Source organism: Bombus pyrosoma, linkage group LG17 (genome assembly GCF_014825855.1).
Source record: "Bombus pyrosoma isolate SC7728 linkage group LG17, ASM1482585v1, whole genome shotgun sequence".
NCBI classification, from domain to species: domain Eukaryota; kingdom Metazoa; phylum Arthropoda; class Insecta; order Hymenoptera; family Apidae; genus Bombus; species Bombus pyrosoma.
Window position 1 is genome coordinate 279,552 of NC_057786.1, and position 21,042 is coordinate 300,593.

At 27.2% G+C, this 21,042-nt stretch overlaps 5 protein-coding genes and 1 long non-coding RNA gene across 13 annotated transcripts; 3 read left to right on the forward strand and 3 right to left on the reverse strand.

Annotated features, from left to right (window-relative positions):
- Positions 1–41: 41 nt before the first annotated feature.
- Positions 42–9,973, reverse strand: LOC122577111 (putative ATP-dependent RNA helicase TDRD12). 3 transcript variants are annotated; one of them, XM_043748198.1, is made up of 18 exons: positions 9,842–9,973; positions 5,186–5,367; positions 4,767–5,035; positions 4,561–4,673; positions 4,244–4,379; positions 4,020–4,167; positions 3,780–3,944; positions 3,336–3,488; positions 3,087–3,239; positions 2,783–3,017; positions 2,572–2,730; positions 2,290–2,471; positions 2,092–2,217; positions 1,843–1,991; positions 1,613–1,783; positions 1,184–1,352; positions 906–1,085; positions 42–278 (listed from the first exon to the last, which is right to left on the reverse strand). In XM_043748198.1, the coding sequence occupies exons 1-18, from the start codon at positions 9,870–9,872 to the stop codon at positions 66–68; spliced, it is 2,934 nt and encodes a 977-aa protein (XP_043604133.1). In that variant the 5' UTR covers positions 9,873–9,973; the 3' UTR covers positions 42–65. The 3 variants fall into 3 exon arrangements, with proteins under 3 accessions (XP_043604133.1, XP_043604134.1, XP_043604132.1); XM_043748199.1 differs by having other exon boundaries at positions 2,572–2,715; positions 4,474–4,673; XM_043748197.1 differs by having other exon boundaries at positions 4,474–4,673.
- On the forward strand, positions 5,492–10,410 carry LOC122577113. 4 transcript variants are annotated; one of them, XM_043748204.1, is made up of 9 exons: positions 5,492–5,745; positions 5,938–6,069; positions 6,202–6,333; positions 6,513–6,674; positions 6,821–7,050; positions 7,134–8,322; positions 9,067–9,171; positions 9,238–9,272; positions 9,350–10,410. In XM_043748204.1, exons 3-9 carry the CDS (start codon positions 6,257–6,259, stop codon positions 10,273–10,275), a joined length of 2,724 nt encoding a protein of 907 aa, XP_043604139.1. In that variant the 5' UTR covers positions 5,492–5,745; positions 5,938–6,069; positions 6,202–6,256; the 3' UTR covers positions 10,276–10,410. The 4 variants fall into 4 exon arrangements, with proteins under 4 accessions (XP_043604139.1, XP_043604138.1, XP_043604140.1 ...); XM_043748203.1 differs by lacking the exon at positions 5,938–6,069; XM_043748205.1 differs by lacking the exons at positions 5,492–5,745; positions 5,938–6,069 and adding an exon at positions 5,882–5,897.
- LOC122577129 lies at positions 6,200–9,343 on the reverse strand. Its single transcript, XR_006320071.1, has 2 exons — positions 8,311–9,343; positions 6,200–6,313 (listed from the first exon to the last, which is right to left on the reverse strand). It is a non-coding gene; the product is annotated as an uncharacterized LOC122577129 (long non-coding RNA).
- Positions 10,411–10,476: 66 nt separating the features above from the next.
- LOC122577127 (39S ribosomal protein L42, mitochondrial) lies at positions 10,477–11,800 on the reverse strand. 2 transcript variants are annotated; one of them, XM_043748244.1, is made up of 2 exons: positions 11,662–11,800; positions 10,477–10,876 (listed from the first exon to the last, which is right to left on the reverse strand). In XM_043748244.1, the coding sequence occupies exon 2, from the start codon at positions 10,874–10,876 to the stop codon at positions 10,517–10,519; it is 360 nt and encodes a 119-aa protein (XP_043604179.1). In that variant the 5' UTR covers positions 11,662–11,800; the 3' UTR covers positions 10,477–10,516. The 2 variants fall into 2 exon arrangements, with proteins under 2 accessions (XP_043604179.1, XP_043604178.1); XM_043748243.1 differs by lacking the exon at positions 11,662–11,800 and adding an exon at positions 11,049–11,222.
- Positions 11,801–11,977: 177 nt separating this feature from the next.
- Positions 11,978–16,086, forward strand: LOC122577115 (coiled-coil domain-containing protein 40). Of its 2 annotated transcripts, XM_043748210.1 has the most exons (8): positions 11,978–12,112; positions 12,317–12,939; positions 13,609–13,852; positions 13,941–14,351; positions 14,434–14,955; positions 15,021–15,308; positions 15,370–15,528; positions 15,600–16,086. In XM_043748210.1, the coding sequence occupies exons 1-8, from the start codon at positions 11,993–11,995 to the stop codon at positions 15,825–15,827; spliced, it is 2,595 nt and encodes an 864-aa protein (XP_043604145.1). In that variant the 5' UTR covers positions 11,978–11,992; the 3' UTR covers positions 15,828–16,086. The 2 variants fall into 2 exon arrangements, with proteins under 2 accessions (XP_043604145.1, XP_043604146.1); XM_043748211.1 differs by lacking the exon at positions 15,600–16,086 and having other exon boundaries at positions 15,398–15,524.
- On the forward strand, positions 15,929–19,192 carry LOC122577119 (facilitated trehalose transporter Tret1-like). Its single transcript, XM_043748217.1, has 2 exons — positions 15,929–16,086; positions 16,446–19,192. Exon 2 carries the CDS (start codon positions 16,476–16,478, stop codon positions 17,886–17,888), a length of 1,413 nt encoding a protein of 470 aa, XP_043604152.1. The 5' UTR covers positions 15,929–16,086; positions 16,446–16,475; the 3' UTR covers positions 17,889–19,192.
- Positions 19,193–21,042: the final 1,850 nt, after the last annotated feature.

Sequence of the window (21,042 nt, forward strand, 5' to 3'; positions counted from 1 at the left end):
TTTAATATATTGAAGGAGAAATGGTACAGAAGGTCTATTAATTGAAGATATTTTTGAAATTTTATTTAAAGATTTAAATCATATCCATTTATGTTCAAGAACCCAGCATCTCTACAAAGTTGATACATCCGATTTAAATGTTTGTCATCTTCAACAGCGTGATCTTTTTCTAATAATTCTGTTCTTAAACATGAACCAATTAAATCTTTATATCCAATTAATTTTGTTCCAACATTCAAAGTATTTACCCATATTGTATTTCCCAGATGTAAATTTACCTGTTTATTTAAATTTATATTACAGGGTGACAAGCAAATAGGTGATCAAACTTTGGTACCGTATTCTACTGTTTCTAAAAATAAAAAAAGATCATACAACCATAGATCCAAAAGCTCTTTCCGAGATATAGATACAGTCTATGATCTACGATGTGTCGAAGCAAAAATACTTTTAACAGAACATCGTCTATTGATAAGAGATATTGAGCTTCTGTAGCGTTTCCATTAGCTCGTTTATACGTAAAGTGAATATCTGCGCACTTGATATTAGAATAAATCAGTCTGATAGCACCGTTTTCACTATGAAACGTTCAGATACATGCTGATTTATTATGAAACATATTACCTTCAATATCATAATTTGCTCTATCACATTATCTACTTCTAACAAAAGAAATGATGACAATGCTTGAAATTCTACGTCCGAAGACTATTCCAAAGAATCTTCGATGTAAGAAATATTTTCCGACCTATATTTATCAGACCTCCTTTTATCCTTAAGAACAGTACCAAAGTTTGATCATATTTCTTTGCCACATTATATATCTTATCCATAAGCAAAATGAATAAAAAAAAGATATAAAAAAAGGAATCCAAAAATAAATAAAAGCTAATAATGTAATATACCGTTCCAATCACATAGGACCTATCATCAACATTTTCTTTAAACCACTGGTACACAGCATCAATTGCACAATTATTCCAAACATATTCTTCATCATGCGGAGCTATACCAACTAAAAATACCTCTACTACTTGCATAGAATATTCTATAAGTTCTTGTGGCATATGTAACAATCTATATACCTAATATAAAGATTACGTTAATATAAAATTATATTTTTTCATTTAATTTAATTCCTTCATTTAATTACTTTGTACTATTATATTACTTAAATACATACATCTACTTTCTTCAAAATTACCCCATTGTCAATACATCTTACATTTACATACTTTGGAATTTCTGTTTTATTTTCTCTTTCAATATGTAAAATTTGTATCCTCTTAAAAGCATCTACTGGTTCTTCCAAGCCACATATACATCCCACATCAAGAGTCTCACATTTCTTTCTACAACAATAAACATAAATGCCAATAAACACGTTAAATAATATATGTATAAATTATTATCTTTTTATGCAAAGTGTTAAAAAAGAAGTAAACAATATTTGTAGGATGTGATTATAGTCATCAAGACAAAGAAAAAGTTCATGTATAAAAATGTTACATGAGATTCAATTTTCATATTATAAACGATTAAATTTTGCGTTAATTTCGCAAATTTATAAATATCGTTCTATATATAAAGGAATCTTTATTGCTATATTAACCTGTTTTCCACACAAGAATAGAACTCTTGAATTCTTGTGTTAATTCGCAGATATTCAATAGTAGAAAATTCTACTTCTTTTAATGTATTAAATTTGATATATGATATAATCCTTGCAGAAACATGTGTAGCATCATGTATGCTCACTACTCTGAACTTTACCTTGTCGTTTCTAAAATAATATCCAAAATTAACCAAATTTTTTTTATTAATTCGTAAATTTTTACTTACATTTGAATGTCCGTAATTGGAGCATCAACTTTTGAAATTATTTTATGTCTCAATGCACAAGAAATTTGTTTGTTACAAAATCCCCAAGATTTTATACTGTCACAAATAGGATAATTTTCCTTTTTCTGTTCTAAAGTAGCTGTTATAAACTTAATAAATTTTTAAAGTAGATTTTTATTAAATAAGTTAGTTTGTATATAAAATATGGCTTGTACATGTTACTTTTTTAATGAATATTTTGATACATACCTTAACACTTTCTAATATCTTTTCAGGAATGACATAATTCGTACGTTGCATTATTTTTATTATATGTAAAAACTGTCTATCATTATTTTCATCCATTATTATAGTTACTTTTCCAGTGCTATTTTCCTAAAACAATTTGATTAAATGAATATTATTTATAATGAATTATACAAACATTTTTGTAATAAAATAACATACCATTTGTAAATTTTCTAGAAGTGTAGAGAACCGAAAATTAAATTGTGTCTTTGAATGCAAAGGAATTGAATAATGTATCAACCAAGTTACGTTTGTAATATCTATATCTGGTAATATATCATCTGTACATATTAAAATTGGATAAGAACCACTTGTACAAACATTCCAATATTGCTTAATACCTATATTCAAACAAAAATTGTTGCATACAATTTGATGACAATATCACCACGAATCAAAATTATTTATATCTTTAAATATCTTATCTATAAATAATCTTACGTTGTAAGTGAACATAGTTCATATTTCCATGAGCTAAAAGAGTCTCTTTATGTTTTTCTAAGAAGTTATTTAACTCTTTAGCTTCGTTATTATTTGTACAAATTACTATAGTTCGTGAGGTAGAATATTCATTACCTAATGAATCTGTTGTAAAATGATCTTGAATTATTTAATTTTACTATAATTATTTTTTTAAATAACTAAATTTTACCTAAAAGCCTTTCATGTTTTTCCCTTGAATTTATTACATAAAAGTTTAAACGTATGGATTTGAAAATTGCAGCTTCCATAAAAGATGCTATATATATGCATGGATTTTCCATTAGAATAGAGGCAATTTTTTTTAAATGCAGTGTCCAGTATGTTGCAGTTATTATAATTTGAAATGTCTTACTTTTTAATTCTCTGTTACAAATAATATTGTGTCGTCTAAATAATTGACTTATCTAAAAAAATTTCTTTTACATTTATATGAACATGAAAGCGAAGAATTATCATAAATAAAATAAACTTACAGAATCAAAATATTTATCCAAGATAATATCACCATCATCCAAAATTAAATATCGAAGATTTTTAAAATTCACTAACTTTTTGTTTTTATTCATGAAGCGTATTAAAAATCTTGGTGTAGAGATTAGTATCTGACATCCATTAAACATTTCAGCCTATAAATTTAATAAATTATTTTATATCCAATTGAAATATATACCGTTGTATTTATTTTTAGTGTTACCTGGATTTATTTTAAGAAATTTGCTTACCACTAATGATCTTTCTGATTTACCATTAATTGCAGCAACAGATTTTATCGCTTTATAGTCTTCTAGGAATTTTGTGCATAAAAAATGAACTTCTAGTACCTCAGATGAGGAAGAACATAGTATCAATGCAGATGGATTTATTCCTCGAGGAAGCTGTTTCAAAATTTATATCCTTTAAAATATTATATATATATATGTATACTTTTTTTTTCTTGTTAATGTATAATAAATAAATAATATGTGAATTCTAAAATTACTATCTATTTCGTTAATTTTCAAGAAAAAACTATTATCTTCTCTATTCATTATCTAATAGAAATCAATTATTATCATAGATTATATTACTATACAATCTTTTATGTATTTGAAAGAAAGATAATGCATATATTTTATATTAGTTTTGATGTTAATGTAAACAAACATTTATTTTAGAGAAAATATTACACTGGAATTTGTAGCCAAAAGTCCACAAATAGCAAATGTATATCCAATAGTTTTACCACATTTTGCTGTTCCAATTGCTACCGTGTCTAAACCTTTTTTTATGGCAGGCCATATATATGACTGTATTTTCCTTGGCTTACATGACTGTATCAATGATTTCCAAGCCTGAAAAGTAATAACATACAAATTAATTTTTATTAGTCTTCATTTTTAGTAGACAGAATTTTTATACAATTATACCTTGTGTATTTCTACAGGGAATTTTACATCTAATGTAGAACTTAACCATTCATATTTATCCATTCCATAAATTAATACTTTTTCTTCATCTCTTTGAAGTTCATGGTGTAAATAATTGTCTCTTTTAAATTTCGCTCTTTTTAGAAAACTATTAAAAAGTAAATTTAATAAAAATGTAAAAAAGACAGAATTAATTAATTTCATAATCATATTTTTTATCAAACCTTTCCTTTTGCTTTGTTCTTTCACCAGCTCTATCCAACACTTGTGAAACATTTAAATAAAATGTAGTTTCATCATTGATTATTTCTTTATTTAATTTTTCACTATTCATAGAATATTCTATAAACTGCAACAATTCTATATAAAAGTCAAACAAAAAGCATTATATACATACAACAACTTTCGATAAAATTAAATATTAATAATATAATACAAAAATTTATTGAATTACTTTTATTTAAATAAATAGCATATTGATGTAGAACTAAAGCTTCACTTAAACATATTATTTTGTTTTTTATATTAAGATAAAATTCACCATAATATTTTCCATACTGATCAGATACTATATGATCAAAATAGATTATATCAGATGCACTTATTAATTCCTTTGTGTATTCGATTGCAGATGTACTCCATTCCTCTAAAATTCTTTATACACATATAAAAAAAGCTATATTTAATTTTTTAATATGTAAATTACTGAAATATGTTAATCATGTAATTGTTTTAGTGTAGCCATACGTTAGAGTCTCATTCTGTACAGATAAGTTATGTTTTACATCCGCAGGTAAAATATTATATAAACCAACTGTGAAGGTTAAATATTCTTCCAAAATTGCACCAGTTGAACACACAATGAAGTCCTCTCTTTGTGATTTAATAGAAATTCCATAATCAGGTAAAAAAATATTATATGTATCTTTCAGATTTTCAATACTACTAATATATCCTCTGCATAACCATCCAGGACAATCGGTTGTAATATCTAATCTATTATATACTATAACTGTCTAGAAAAATACGAATTTAAAATATATTCTTTTATAATAATTATAAGTAAAATGATATAGCTAACTTTATATAAAATTAAATTGATTATTACTAATATTGCCATTATAAAACTTATATATATATATATATATATTATAAATTGGTCTTACATCTCCTATTTTTGGTTCTATATCTTTTTCAATACTGTGAAACGTTTTCTCTTCTTTTAACAATTTCTTATTAATAGAATTTAACTTTTCGTTATAGTCCTTCACTTCATAAATTCTTACAATATACGGAGTTAAAATATTTGTAATTTTAATTACTGTTGCAGTAGATGGTAACATAGCACCTGCAATTAAATATTAATTTAATAAGGTATCCACATATGATGAAAGAATTGTGAATAACTACTTTCTAATACTATAAGGTGTATAGAAATACGAATTTTATGTTAAAATATAGACTTAACCTGTATCATAATAATTCTGATTACTCATTTTTGTTCCTCAGTCACGCTTATACATATAATATTGCAAAAAGACTATATCACAGATCGTCACAACAAAAAACTACAAATATTACTTTATTTAGGTATTACAATATTTTTCGAAGGATATTAAGATTGTTTCATTGCATACGCTTACATAGTGGCAAAGAAAGAACAACAAATTTGAACGAATTTAAACAGCCAATAGAAATACATACAACTTCAGAGAAAACAAGGGAGGTAAACAGTGTTTGAATATTTTTGATCTCATATTCTCGTAATAAATATGTAATATAAAAATGTTCTATAATAAGAATTAATACAAGAAATACAATTTCTCAATAAAATAACTAATCATATATTATTTTATAATTAATTTACATAATATACTAGTAAGAATTCTGTTAAAATAGTTAATTTTACTGGTTACAGTTATTAAATGATGGTTTTGATATTGTGGCGATAAAGATATTTATCTTACATTTGTATTTTCAAAATATCGTTTTATATTTACGTAGAGTATATCATTAAGTACATTTATTTTGTATGTTTAAAAATAAGTCTGTGAGTATTTATTATGAAATATTTCTTTTAATCGTACATAAATCTTTAGATTTCATTTATAATATCAATAAGTGATGTATTGACCATTTTAATTTATAAGATGTATAAATGTGTTATTTTCTTTCATAACAGATTTAAAAATACTTCAAATATAGTGCTAATATAAGCCAATTTTAATTGGAATATAATGTCGACTTTAAAGGCAAAAGGTTGTCTTTTTTTGGCTTCTTCCCTTTGTGACGGCCTAGAAGATAACAATATAAAGTAAGAACTTCCTATAATTGAATATTATTATATTTCTTTATTACTAATATTATTCTTAATTATTTTAAATATTTACTACTATGTCTGTATGTTGGATATCTAATAATATTTTAAATATTCAATTATTAGCACATAAACATTTTTTTAAATTTAGAATTGTTACTAATGTGTTTTGATAGGCAAGTAACTACATTACTTTTAAATAAGGAAGCAAATCCTAATACACTGCTACCTACGCATGGAGTAACCCCATTTCATTTAGTAATAGGTAACGACTCTGAAGCTTTTGCTGAAGAAGTCTCTAAATTATTTCTGCGTCATGGAGGTAATCCAAATGTCAGGTAATTAATTAAAATAAAATCAAAGTAATCGGTTAAGATACAATTGATTTCGTGTTTTGAAAAACAATGTAAAATTTTGCATAAAATAATATATTTTTTATATGGCGCATGAAATTGATATATGGTGATTCCAATTAATTTTATAGGTCAGTAGATGGATTAACTCCAGTTCATGTGGCAGCAGCATGGGGTAGAGTTACAGTACTTGAATTACTTTTAGCAAATGGTGGAGATCCACTTTGTTTGGATGATGAAGGCCGTAGCCCATTTCATTATGCGTTTGATGGGAAATATTATAAAGCAATTGCGATACTTGGAAAATATTGTGATAATTCTATAAGGGAAGAAAAAGCAACGAAATATAAAATGACTTTTGGTATGTAAAAAGGATAAATTAACTTTGATATATTATTACATATTTAAAGAATAAATAAATAAAAAATAAATTATTTTTTGTAGATAAACTTCTGATTAATAACGAAGATGTAATGGCAGAATATATCGTTCCACAAATTTCAAACGTTTCTAAAGAAAATATGATAAATGAAACTATATTTGAGGGACATAAAGATGAAAGATTTGCTGACACAAAACATGTAAATTCCTTTAATTTTAGTTACAGTAGTATAAGTAATGATAATCAATCTGAAAGTGCAATGACAAGTGCAGCAGAACTTCGAATTCAAGAAGAAATGGATAAAGAAAAACATTTAATTAACGAAATTATTAATCAGCTTTCAAATTCTTTAAAATCTAATCCCAAAGAAGAAAAGATTAATGAAAAATATCGACAATGTAAAAACATTCTATACGATACAAGTCCCTCATCTACAATAAGTACTGATAATAGCATTCTATACAATATCAAAGACAAATTTCCAATAAAAATGAAAGGAAAGAAACGATCTGTCACGCCTAAATATCGGCGACAAATTTTCAGTCAAAGCAGTAATATTAAAGTTCCAGTAACACCTATATATGATCCAAATGATTCCATCGTAAGCAAATCGCCAAATTTTTTAGTTAATAAGCCAATAGAGAAGGGACAAAAATATTTATCTCCAAAAGTACTAAATAAAGAAATCAAATTTGAAGCTTTTACGCCTTGTATAATGAGAACTCAGTCGTTTCAATCAGAAGAATTTAATATGGGAAAAGAAGTAGCTAGGTCTACCCCAAGAAGAAGGAAACGATTTTATAGGCAATATTCATCTCTTAGAAAATTTAGAAGAAATAATGAACTTACGTCTTCAGAAAACACAAGCCCTGATACTACAAATTCTTTGTCACCAAAGCAGAATTACGCAAGGAATTTAAATTACAAATTTAATAAAAATCTGGCAATAAGATTACATGAAAATAAATATGATGATGATATACCAATAGATTCTAATGAAAATGAGAACAATATCGAAAAGTGTATATTAAAAAAGGATTTAACAGAAGGACTTGATCATAATTTTAGAAATTTGCACATAAAAGAATCAGATTTTAAGGAAAAAAGTGAAGAACATTTAAAAGAATGTATATTACAAGTAGAAGCAGACAAAACGTGTGCAGTACAAAAAAGATTTTTAAATAAAGTGGAATTAAAAATCAGCGATACTATAAATACTTTTAAAGAAAATTTAAGTACCTTTCTTTCAAGGTAAAATTATTTATATTTATCTTTATCTATATATAGGTATCATCCGAATAACAGGGTAGTTAATTTCCGAAAAAATGCCTTGTTACGTACACTATTTCTTTTTCATAACTAATTGTAAGGGCATGCGCGTACTAGTTATAAATAAAAACTATATAAAAAACTAGGTCATATATAGCGTTATTAGAAGAAGAAGAAGAAGAATTAATAATTAATTATTAATATAATTAATAAAAAATAGTACTAATTATTATTATATAATGTAACATAAAAAGATAGAGAAATAAGATAAAACCTCCGCTTATAAGAGGTGACAACATTACTTATTAAATGGTAAATATGAGACAATATATACGCCTGCTCAAATGAAAAATATCGAATGATATACCATTACGTGCCGTTCCGTACAGGGATTTCCAAAATCCTCGAACGATGTTAGAACGAATTTGTGTTGTAGGAGTACTGTGTTGTACGAAGGATATCTGTACGTGATAGAAAAATTTAAAGTCACTCGCTTTAATCAAAACGTAAAATTGTTTGTAACCCAGAAGATATTAATTTTTCAAATCATGTTTATCAGAACATTTTTCTTTCATTTGGCGGATTCTATCTATGCTAATCGTTTTGAACTGTTTTTATCACCTTTCTTACATTATTACGTTTTTCTTCTTTACATCTTATCTTCTTTAAATTTTATGATAAACGTATTTAGTATTTTAAGTCCGATAAATTAATTGCTTTCGACAGTTTCAAATCACAGTCATATATCAGTGTACAAGAGGAATATAGATATGAAGATCCTGATGAAGGCTTAGCTTTCTTGGAACGTAGGATTTACACATTATCACCATGGTAAGACATTAAGAATAATCATGCCTTTATTAATAGTGATTGTAATAACTTGTTATTAATTTGTAGCAAAACTGCAGATTGTATTTCATCTGACAAAATGTGTAAGATTTATTAAAATTATTTTATACTTCAATATTGAATTTATGAATTTATAATTACAATTCATAAATTTATTTAGGGCCCAAATCGTTAAATTTATCAATGGACACATATCCAACAGATGATGCGCTACGAAGAGAATTAATTCATTATGGTGACAATCCTGGACCAATAACTAATACAACAAGACAACTATATTTAAAACGTCTCACTAAGTTAAAATGTGGGGCATATAATCCACCATTTTTTGAAGTCAATTCTAGATCGGTAACAAATACGAAAAGACAACTATATTCAAAACAACTCACTAAGTTAAAATGTGAATCACATAATTTATCATCTTTTGAAGTTAATCATCTTCCTTTGCATAAGTCCAATTATTGTGAATTTCATATGAAACCATTTTTAACATTTGGAGATTGGATAAATGATATAGAAGAATATAAGATCATTGAAAGAAATGCATTTAGAGACTTTTCCTTAGTAAGTCCTTCTAGGAGATGGAGAGATGGAATGAATAAAACTTGTTTTAATTATTTACTCTTAGATCCACGTATAACTAAAGACTTGCCTTTTTGTAAGAGACATTTGACACAGTCCATGATCTGGACTACATTTCTTTCTGCTATATTTTATGTAGGTAAAGGTACACGAAATAGACCATACTCCCACCTTAAGGATGCTTTTGCTACATGGGTTTCAAAGAAAAAACCTGAGAATGAAAAAATCCAGCATATTTTAGATATTTGGGACGCTGGATATGGAGTTGTGTGTCTTCATGTTTTCCAAAACAGTATTCCAGTAGAAGCTTTCACACGTGAAGCTGCTATGATTGATGCTTTAGGGATACAAAAATTAAAAAATTGTAAAAGTGGAGATTATTATGGAATAGCAGCAACATGGAATATAGAACAGAAAAGTAGCTTTGGAAGATATTTGTTATATCAAGCAATGCATATCTTGTTGTGTGAAGGAGAAAGGCAAATACTACCTCAAAATTTGTAAAATGTAAATTTTGTTTCTTCTGAGGGACCAAATATTATAATATATCAGAATGACTAATATATATATATATATTAATATATATATATATATATATATTAAAGTTTAAGAATGTTATTCACATCGAAATAAGTGCAATAAAATGAAAATAAATATAAACATAAAATAGCCTATGACAATAGTACTTTCTAAATAAAAATTTAATTAGTCTTAATATTACTTTATTGAATTAATAAGCATGCAACTACAGATATGGTCTTTCTGTTTCTACTTTTCTCAATCTCCGACACCAGTTTTTGGAATACCATCTATGTTTTGTAGTATATGTCAATTTAGAAAGTTCTTCAACAACAACCTCTTCTTTCTTATGCTTGAAAACCTCAGCAATTTCTTTTTCACCAATGCATAAAACAGAATTTGATGAAATTTGTTTTTCTTCTGGTAATGGTAATGAATATTCATAAGGGAATTCTCGTTCTGGATGCCAACAGATAATCATATCTTTATTCATTGGTATAGCTATTTCTGAAGGTAATTTAACAGAACTCAGATATCGCTTGGCAGATACATTTAGTACACGCACAGTACTTAATACAGCATTCATCTGTTTAAAGAGGGAGAAAGAGAAATGGGGAAATTAGGTAATATATTTTTATACTAATTATTTATAAATAAAAATACATGTAAAGTTAATAACACATCTAAGGTTATATCTTGTAAAATAACCTACAAATAATACAAAAATTCTGTAATTAAGAAATATTTGTATATCTTACTTTAAAGCGTAAATTATTGCAGAAGTGATAAATAAATGGTATACTTAAAATGAAACGCGTATTTACAGTATATAAATATCTACAATATTTATATTATAATTGAAGTAACATATACTTAAGAAATGAGATATACAACTTGTAAATGAACAGTAGTGCCACTACACATATTGAATCCCTCGACAAAGAATAACTTGCACCAACATACACCAACTTTTGCATTAAAATTAGAAGCATAACCATAATTAAGCATTTAAATTACTAATCATACTGATTTTTTGTAATGTTTGATAATAATAATAATATTCTTATAATTTATAATATTATACCGTTATGTTCTAAAATTTTTCAAGATAAAAGATAATTTAATCAATTTTGTATTCTAAAATATAACCTATTACACATTCTAATACTATTTTACATTAATGAGGGTATATTAAAAATATTAAATACAACAACGACATAGAATAAAATATTTCTATTACTAATTAAATAGAATAAATATATATAGTTATAAGATAAATTAAAATTTTGTCATACAATATCTTTTAGTATAATAGTAAATCGTTAGTATAAATAGTAAATTATTAAAATCTGCTAAAATATTTATACTTACATTATATACATATTTCAAAGACTAAGTAATGAAAGAAAAAAAATATTGATCATAAAAAAAGAAAGTGTTCATTTTCTACTGCTTTCTATTATTTTGTTACTACTTGGCTGTTAATGTGGTAACCGCATTTAATTTAAATGTAAACAAATCTTGCAGTGCTACGAGAATGAAACATTTAAATGAAACTTTTAAGAAATTTAAAAAAATTTAGATGTATGTTCATATTATTAAATGAACATATGAAACGAGATAAAAAAGACAATTTTTGTAAAAAGTAGTTTTTAAAGTAGTTAAAGAATTCATAACAAAGTGCAATAAATTGAGCTCGATCATGACGTCTACATTAAGTATTCTTGATCCAAATGATAATTTGATGAAAAAGTTTCAAAGTACACTACATGTGCATTTATCGCATGTTGATAATAAACTTTCAGAAGAAATACTCGATCTCGTAAGTAACTGACTACACAAAATATAATAAACAATAAATATTTTGTACACTTTATGCTATTATCTTTAACAATGATTTTGTTATAACATTTCAAAATATATTTTATAATTTTAATATAAGGATATAAAATATATTTTGAAATGTTACATTCTATAATAATTTGTTATAACATAACGACATAAGGTTAATTATAAGTACTTTTAGGAAGCGTCAATAAAACGTGCAGAAAAAGAACTAGAATCAGAAGCTATACAACTTTATCAAAAGCAAGAAGAAGTTCAACATCAGCATATAATATTAAAACAATATATAGAGGCACTATCAAAAGTTACATTATTAAGAGAAAAAAGGAATAATAATATAGAAAATGCTAAGGATATTTTAAAAGAAAACTATTCAAAATTAAGAGAAGAGAAAGATAAAAAAGAAAAATTATGTCAAAAATTAGACAATTTATTGGAATTTTATTCTTACTTGTCCAAATGGGAAAAGGATTTGAACGACCATTTAATAATATCAAAACAAATGTCATTACAAGATGTTAGTAAAAATAAGATATTGATTAAGAGAAAACAGCAAAGAGACTTTATGTTATATCGATTGAAAGAAGAAATATGGAAAATTGAATCAGAAATAGCCTACATTGATGAGCAATTACAAATTAAAGACAAAGAAAAGCAAGATGCTAATAGAATGATAATTGATGCAAATACAGATTTAGAAACTCTACATACGGAACATAAAGATCTGTATAATATATGGAAATCAGTGGTAACTAATATTTCTAAAAGAAATAGTATTCATGATCAGTTAAATTTTGAACAAAAGTAAGTATTGCAGAAGATTTAAAAATTCTCTGTATGAATCTATGATGATTAGGGATATAATTTGAAATTTACCGTGGTAATCTTACATTTGGTTATATATTTGAATTATATTTGATTGACATACTGGTGAGGCCAAAAGTTATGTACACAAGCGGGCACGTGGTGATTTCTTATTTAGAAAATAAAAGAAAGATATGGAATAACATTTTTTCGTTTAGGGCTTAGTTCTCGAGAAAATCGAGTTTGAAAATTTATAAGGTATACTTGAACATGACTAGTTCCGGACCGGACAGGACTGAACAATTGACAAAAGGTCATTCTACATGTGAAAATAAATCTAAAGTGTAGAATAACATTTTTTTCACAAGACGCTTTGTTTCCGAGAAAAGTAGATTTGAAAATTCATCATACACGTGTAGCAAATCGATTGTTAACTAAACGTTTCCAAATATGTTTGCATCACAGTATAGTTAAACGGGAAAATTTTCGTCCACATTATTTACATATATTCGCATTTAAAATAACATCCTGCTGATTGTTTACTCATATTCAGTCGGTAATTAGTCAAATTCAAGTACAATTAATTTATTGCCAACTTTTTATAGAAGAGAACATGATATAATGTTGTATCATTTCATCTCAAGTTCAATGAAATATTTATCTTTTTAGAGAAGCACATCAGTTATACAATGGATTATTATTAGAAATACAAAAGATAAGGAAAGAAACAGAAAAAGAAATGGAGAGTAATGAACATCTGACATCTTTATCCTTTCGAATAGAAAACGATATTAAAATTACATCAAGAGCAATATCAAAATATAATGAAAATATTGCAAACAGTAAATCAGAATTACTAAATCTTACAAAAATCAGTGAACAAACAGAATACGATTATAACGTTATATTTAATGTATGTTAAACATGCTGTGATCGTTAAATGCTAATATAAAACATGCTGTAATTCTAATTGATTTTATTCTTAACTGACATCATTTCAGAAATATCAGAATTATTTATATGAAGAAGAGCAAGTGAATAAAAAGTTTGAAAATATTTTTGAAAAAAGAAATAATCTAGAGGATGCTATATTTAAAAAGTTGGAAGAAAAGGTTATATGCGATAAGGCGACTCAATATGTAAATGAGTTATTAATAAATGCAAAAAATGCTGTATTGCAATGTGAAATTTCAGTTGCACGTATAGAGAATGCATATGGAAACAATCTTCTACAATTGGAAAAACTTAAAAATCTTATTGCAAATAAAAAAGCAGAATTGCATGAACTGTCGCAAATAAATACTGGAAAAGAGAAGCAAATAGATGAATTGCAAAAGGAGACAAGAAAATATGAAGTAATGATGGGAAAAGCACAAACAAAGCTTTTAGGAATAAATAAACTTCTTGAGCAGGTTATATATTGTTTCTCTTTATTTTTGAATTCAGAAAAAAATTTAATAAAAAAGTCATATATTTACAAGCAAACAATTTTAGATATTACCAAGTACTAGCGCAGAAGAATTGAGTCCATTAGATATGAAGATCGTCGGTTTAGAAAAAAATATTCAAGAATTTCAACTAAATATTAAAAAGACACAGCAATTTTGGTTGCGTCAACAAGGTTTTGTGGTTTCATTAAGCCAACAAAGAGAATTGCAATTACAAGAAATAAATTTTCTTCAAAAAGAAGTTATGATAATGGGGCAAAAGAATTCTAAATTGGAATATGCATTAGAGATGCTTACAAAAGAACAAGCAAATGTAAATAAGGCTATAATTTCTCTTGATCAAAAGTTATCCCGCATAAATTCAAATTTAATGGTACAAAAAGATCTGAAAAAGGGCTTGGAGGATAAAAATTGTATAATAAAGAATGAATGTCTTTCGTCTTTCCAAGAATTGGAATTAGAACTTATAAAATTACAAAATGATTTAAAATATGTATGCACTGAGAAAATAATGCTAAGGGAGGAATTAAATTCTGTACTACATGAAAGTTTAGCATGGGACAAAAAGGTAATTGGTAATTTATATTATTTTATCATTTATTTCTTTATTGTCATAATATTTATGTCATTAAGGTACAACTGATACAAGATACAATTAAAAATGTAAAAGAGGAGCAAAATACTGGAAGTATAGCATCAATGAAAAGTGAAATTCATAGAATGGAAATGAGACTTTCCTATTTAAAGAAGATTCAGGAAAAATTAATTCATGATATGAATCTTTGTATTACAAGAAGAGATATTATAGTTGACAAAGTGTTTGGTAGACTTAAAAGAAATTCAAAAGTAAAACATAATGAGAAGGTTGTAATGCACAAACGTTTGTCTGATCAAAGAGCAAAAATTAAGCAACTCTTAAAAGTAAGCATTAAGATAACTTTTTTGTTTTAAATTAGCAAATTATATGTTTTATTATTAACAGATTAAGAAACAAACTATTAATATGATAGAGAAATTAAACAATCAAGTAACAAGTATTCAAGATAAATTAGTCAAGTGTCAAGAATTTTTACGAAATTTAAAAGAACATGTTAACACTGTGGAAAACGAAATTGAACGATTGGAACTGCTTAAATATCATGTATGTTTCTAATTGTATCACATTAGATAACATAATTTACTAACTATTCAATTCTATTTTCCAATTTTTAGAATTTACATAGTTTGGTCCTTAAACAAAGAAAAGTAAAGCAATTATATGATATTAAAAATGGTATATATAAAATGATCTATAGAAACGAAAATATAATAGAAGAAAATTTGCAAAAAGAACACTATTGCAGAGAATATCTAAAATGTACATTAGAAAGGACTGACCGTGACTTTCCAATGTTAAAAAACAGAATTAAAAAAGTATTAGTAACTCTGCAAATTATATAAGAGAAAATAACTGGCTGTGTAAGATAAGATAAGCGTATGATTATTATGTTATCATTCAATAAATACTTCATGCAATGGGACAAAGTTCTAGTAACTATTTTAATGAAACGTTTTATATCAAGTTATATGTAGGTTGTAGACAATAAGCTATAAGCAATAGTACAATTATATTATTAAATAAAAGAAGTAGAGAATTTCATACAAAATAAGAGATTAAAAATAGTACGATTGAAAAGAATAGGGAATCTGAAGCTAGATGGTAAGAAATTTTCATTTATAAAATATACACACAAAATAATTAAACCAATTTTTTTTTTTTTGCTATTTAAAACGTTAAATCGATTTTGTAAATTTTATTTTATGCGATAAATAATATCGTAAAAAACTTCTGCTCCTTTCTATTTTTATAACGGAAGCAATAAAATTTATTGTCAATACTTTTAGCGTGAAATAAAAAATATGAAGAAGCATGTTCAAGGCTAAAAAATTTTTCAGAATTATATAAATTAAAATAAATAAGTAAATTAAAAATTTTATTTCTGAGAAACAGAAAAAAGACATTAATTTATATGATTATGAATAATCATAATAATCAAGTTAATTCTTTTGCATATTTAGTGAATTAAAAAAAGAAAAAAGAAAAAAAAAATGAAAGAGATTAATCTTGGAATTTCACAACAAACCTTGGTCTCCAATGATGATCAAAGTGTGCCAGCTAAAAGATTGCTTCAATATGTTGCAAGTTTGGCAGCAAATCTTGGAGCCTTAGCAGCTGGAATGTCATTAGCATGGACCTCCTCTGCTGGTGATGGTGGAAGAGACTTGCAATCTTTATATGGTGTACCTATTTCTCCAGAAGAATTTTCATGGATTAGCTCAATAAATGCAATAGGTTCAGCAGTAATATGTATTCCTATTGGAATTCTTGCTGACACAATAGGAAGAAAATTTTCAATGCTTTTGATGGTGATACCTTTTACCTTAGGCTGGTTACTTCTAATTTTTGCCAACAATCTAATCATGTTTTATGCTGGTAGATTCATTACTGGTCTCAGTGGTCCAGCTTTTTCTGCGGTAGCACCAATATACACAGCAGAGATAGTTGAGAATGAAATTCGTGGAACTGTTGGATCTTACTTTCAATTACTTCTCACTATAGGCATTCTTTTATCATATGTTTTGGGAACTTTTGTTGATATGCGTGTACTGTCAATTATATCTGGTATTATACCAGTTATATTTTTTGGGGTTTTTATGTTTATGCCAGAATCACCAGTCTACTATTTAAAAAAAGGCGATGAAGATTCTGCTAAGAAAAGTTTAACTAGATTGCGCGGTATTCAGTACAATATCGAAAATGAGTTACAAAATCAAAAACATGCATTGGAAGAATGCAATCAAAATACAACCTCTTTTTGGACTTTAATCAAATCTAAAGCAGCTTTAAAAGGCTTTATAATTGCTTATGGTCTTATGTTTTTTCAACAATTATGTGGTGTAAATGTTGTTATATTTTATACTAACACAATTTTTGAAAAAGTTGGCAGTGATTTAGACCCTCATTATTCAACTATTATAATAGGTGCAATGCAAGTATTAGCTGTCTTTGTGAGCACATTAATTGTAGACCGTATAGGCAGAAAAATATTACTATTAGCATCTATAATATTTTTGGCTTTAACAACTTGCGCCCTTGGAGTTTTTTTCTACCTTCTTGAAAACCAGGGAACTTCAATTACATGGTTACCTCTAACGTCTCTATGTATTTTTATTATTATGTTTAATATGGGTTTTGGTCCAGTTCCATGGTTAATGATGGGTGAAATTTTTGCACCAGAAATTAAGGGTGTAGCTGTAAGTAGTGCTTGCCTTTTAAATTCGGTATTAGTTTTTATTGTAACTAAATTTTTCATTAACGTTTCCATGGCAATTGGTATTGGTGAAACATTTTGGTTATTTGCCGTAATTTGTGTTATCGGAACTTCCTTTGTGTATTTATTAGTTCCTGAAACAAAAGGAAAGTCTTTGGAAGAAATCCAAAAAGAATTGAATGGCTCCTAAATAATGTTATTATTTAAAAATTGTTTGTCTACAATGCTCCACTGATGGTGCGTTTAATATTATTTCAAATTACAAGTTATTAGTTTATGTAAAAGCACAATAAAAAAAAGTATTAAAAAGCTGTAGAATAAAATATTGTAACAAAATAAATATGTATACACCACCTATAAAACAATTTATAATAAACAATTCAAATATAAACATTTTGCAAACGATTTAAGATTACTTTATTTGAATATGAATTTTGAAATAAATTCAAGTATACAACAGACTGTGTTCCAATATTTTAAGCTTAAGACTTCTGAATACATTTTAATTGGCATTGTATAAATACAGTTTTTGCATGAATTCTATTTTGAGAAAGACCGGTTTTGTAACCTATTTTTATCTTATATATTTTAAATGTGTAAAATCCAAACATAGCAGACTTAAGGCAAGAAGATCGCTGTTTTAAAAGTTATGCGCATCGAAAATTTATGTCATTCAGCAAAAATTATCAGACGACATAAAAGAAAGTTGTAAACTCGGTGTAAACCTGTGAATGAAGTTCAATCCATTACGGTAGCATAACAATAATTTGTATGTACATACATGTATGTATCTATATGTAAATTCGCATGATGTTTCAAAATACATAATAGCGTTAGTAATTATCCAAACCTAATTATGGTCGTGTATATATTACTTCTCTGAGATAAGCTTTTGTTGATCAGGCAAACAAAAAATATGACAAGCTGTTATAAATTTGTTTTTTACAACTGTATATGAACAATGTATATATACAAAGTACATTCGAATGTCTCCAAATTGTAAAAAGATGAAATTCTCAGGCCTCAAACAGAAGGTACAAATCTTAAGAATGTATGAATAAAATTAGAAAAAGATCCGACTACGTACGCAGGATTGATAGCACAACAAGAGCAATCTACATATCGCTTACGCAAGTTACAGAAGTATTCGAAAGCGTATTCCATAATGAATAGTATGATGAATAGTAATTCTTAAACATGGCTTAAACAAAGAGGTCAGAAACCAGTAAGTGAAAGCGTTAATTGATAGTGAAATTACATCAAGAAGGAAAATTTCATCAAGAAATTACTAATCTCCTAAATAGAGCAAATTGCTCTATTATACATTATGTAATTAACTCTTAAGCATTTTAATTGAATAATGAATTGGAAAACAGAAAGCGTTTTACGTTATCAGTTGGAAAAAGCCTAAACACTTCAAGCGCAACGAGAAGTCTAATCTCTAATGTTTGTTGTCTGATATATAATAATATATCCTCACTATTAACTGACAAATTTATTTTATTTATTTATCCATTTATTTTATAATCCAGTTGAGTTAGTTGTTAATAGCTAATGTTAGTAAAAATATATCTAATTAGTGTTCATCACAATATCAAAAAGCTGGCATTTTATACTTTAGAAATGTTCCTTTTCACGGCAACAAAAGTAAGCGTGCAAACAAACGAGTGATTACAACTAGTTCTCAATGATGACTAATAATTATAACACTTAGTCAATAAAATCATGATAAAATCTGTTATCAAAATTCCTTTGTTGTATCGACTATGTTGCTGCGGTATTTCTATTTGCACCACCATAGATTCACCCTATTAAGAGCCATAGATTCACCCTATAACACATGACATTACAATTCTTTGAATCTTAATTAACTTTGATTTTTAACTAATTTATTTAATATAAGATAAGTCACGCAGTGGGGTTATACAGGATTATACAGAGTGTCATCTATTTGATTGTAGGCGCAAATGTTATACATATGAGTAACTGAATTCAAAATTTAATATAGTATCTTTTTACGTGAGTTCAGTTTAATAAGCATTAGAAAGAAGCAAGAACGACGCAAGAGCACATCGATAGTGTTTATAAACATACTAAGAATGTAACTACTTGAGAGTATCTCAAGTACCTTGTGAGCGCACTCGATAGTAAAGTGTTTGATCTTGTTGAATGACTACCCGTCCGCTGCAATTAAGCATAATTTACAACAAGTCAGCCAGCGATAAACGATGCAGTTTAAAGATCTGCAAAAAACAACTTAGCGTGTACTAACTCTCCAAAAGTTAGTAAAGATTCGAAACCGATGAGCCACGAGATTGATAGGTAAATTAATCAAAGAATTCAAATATATTGTGTCCCAAAGCTTCCTTCTGCAATATCGAAGTTAGTTGAAGAGTGCTTGCAGAAAACATGGTAAGTGAAAAAAATTTATTGAGCGCGCTGCGACTGTTTTTTTTTTTTTTTTTTTAATTTCCATTTTAATCTAAATAATTTTCTTTTAAATAAATAATTTTTGCTTTTTTTCTCTGTTATAAAGAATGTAAGATGCGATTTTTGCGAAGTAACATTGTCTACCAATCGTTTTGAACAGTAAATTTTCGATAAACTCTATGAAAAATTCGGATGTCATTTACCTACGACCGACCGCGCGCGGTGATAGGGACCAGTCCTCTGAAGTAGGGCCATGATGCAAATGGGTTAAGAGGTGACACATACAGACTTCTCTACAGGCACATCTTTCTTTTTCGTGAATTTGAATTACATTAAAGAATAAGTTTTCTTTTCCTCCCGAAAAATTGTTTCTTGGCACTTAAAATGTTTGCTACAAACATTCTTCATTTTCGTTCTTGTAAAATTTAAGTTGTTGTTCAATTTGTCGTTTTAAAATATTTAAATAATTCAAATGTAAGTTGATTGATTTTATATTACATTTCGAGTTGCTATCGAAGCCATCACGAGCAGAACGGATCAGCGAGTTCCACGAACTCGCTCCAAAATGTCGACTTTCTAACAAACTAGGCCGCAACAATTTTTGCTGACAGTAATGGGATACGCAAAATATCCGTGGAATTTCGAAGAGACTGCGGAACACTTGAGGATCGACGGCGAGAGGAAGCTTTCCCCCATTTTGCCGGCTGGTGAGAGGCTTCTTGCGAAGATGCGATATCTCTTGCTCTTGAATTTCCGCACGGTTTCCCCTAGAGCGAGTGTAAATACCGGAAGAATGATGACAGCGGCCGTGCAAGTATTCACTCACTGCTAAATGCACCCGACATATCTTGATCCATTTCCTGGCTACCACATGACACACAACCGAGTATCCTGATCCATTCCTTGGTCAGTCA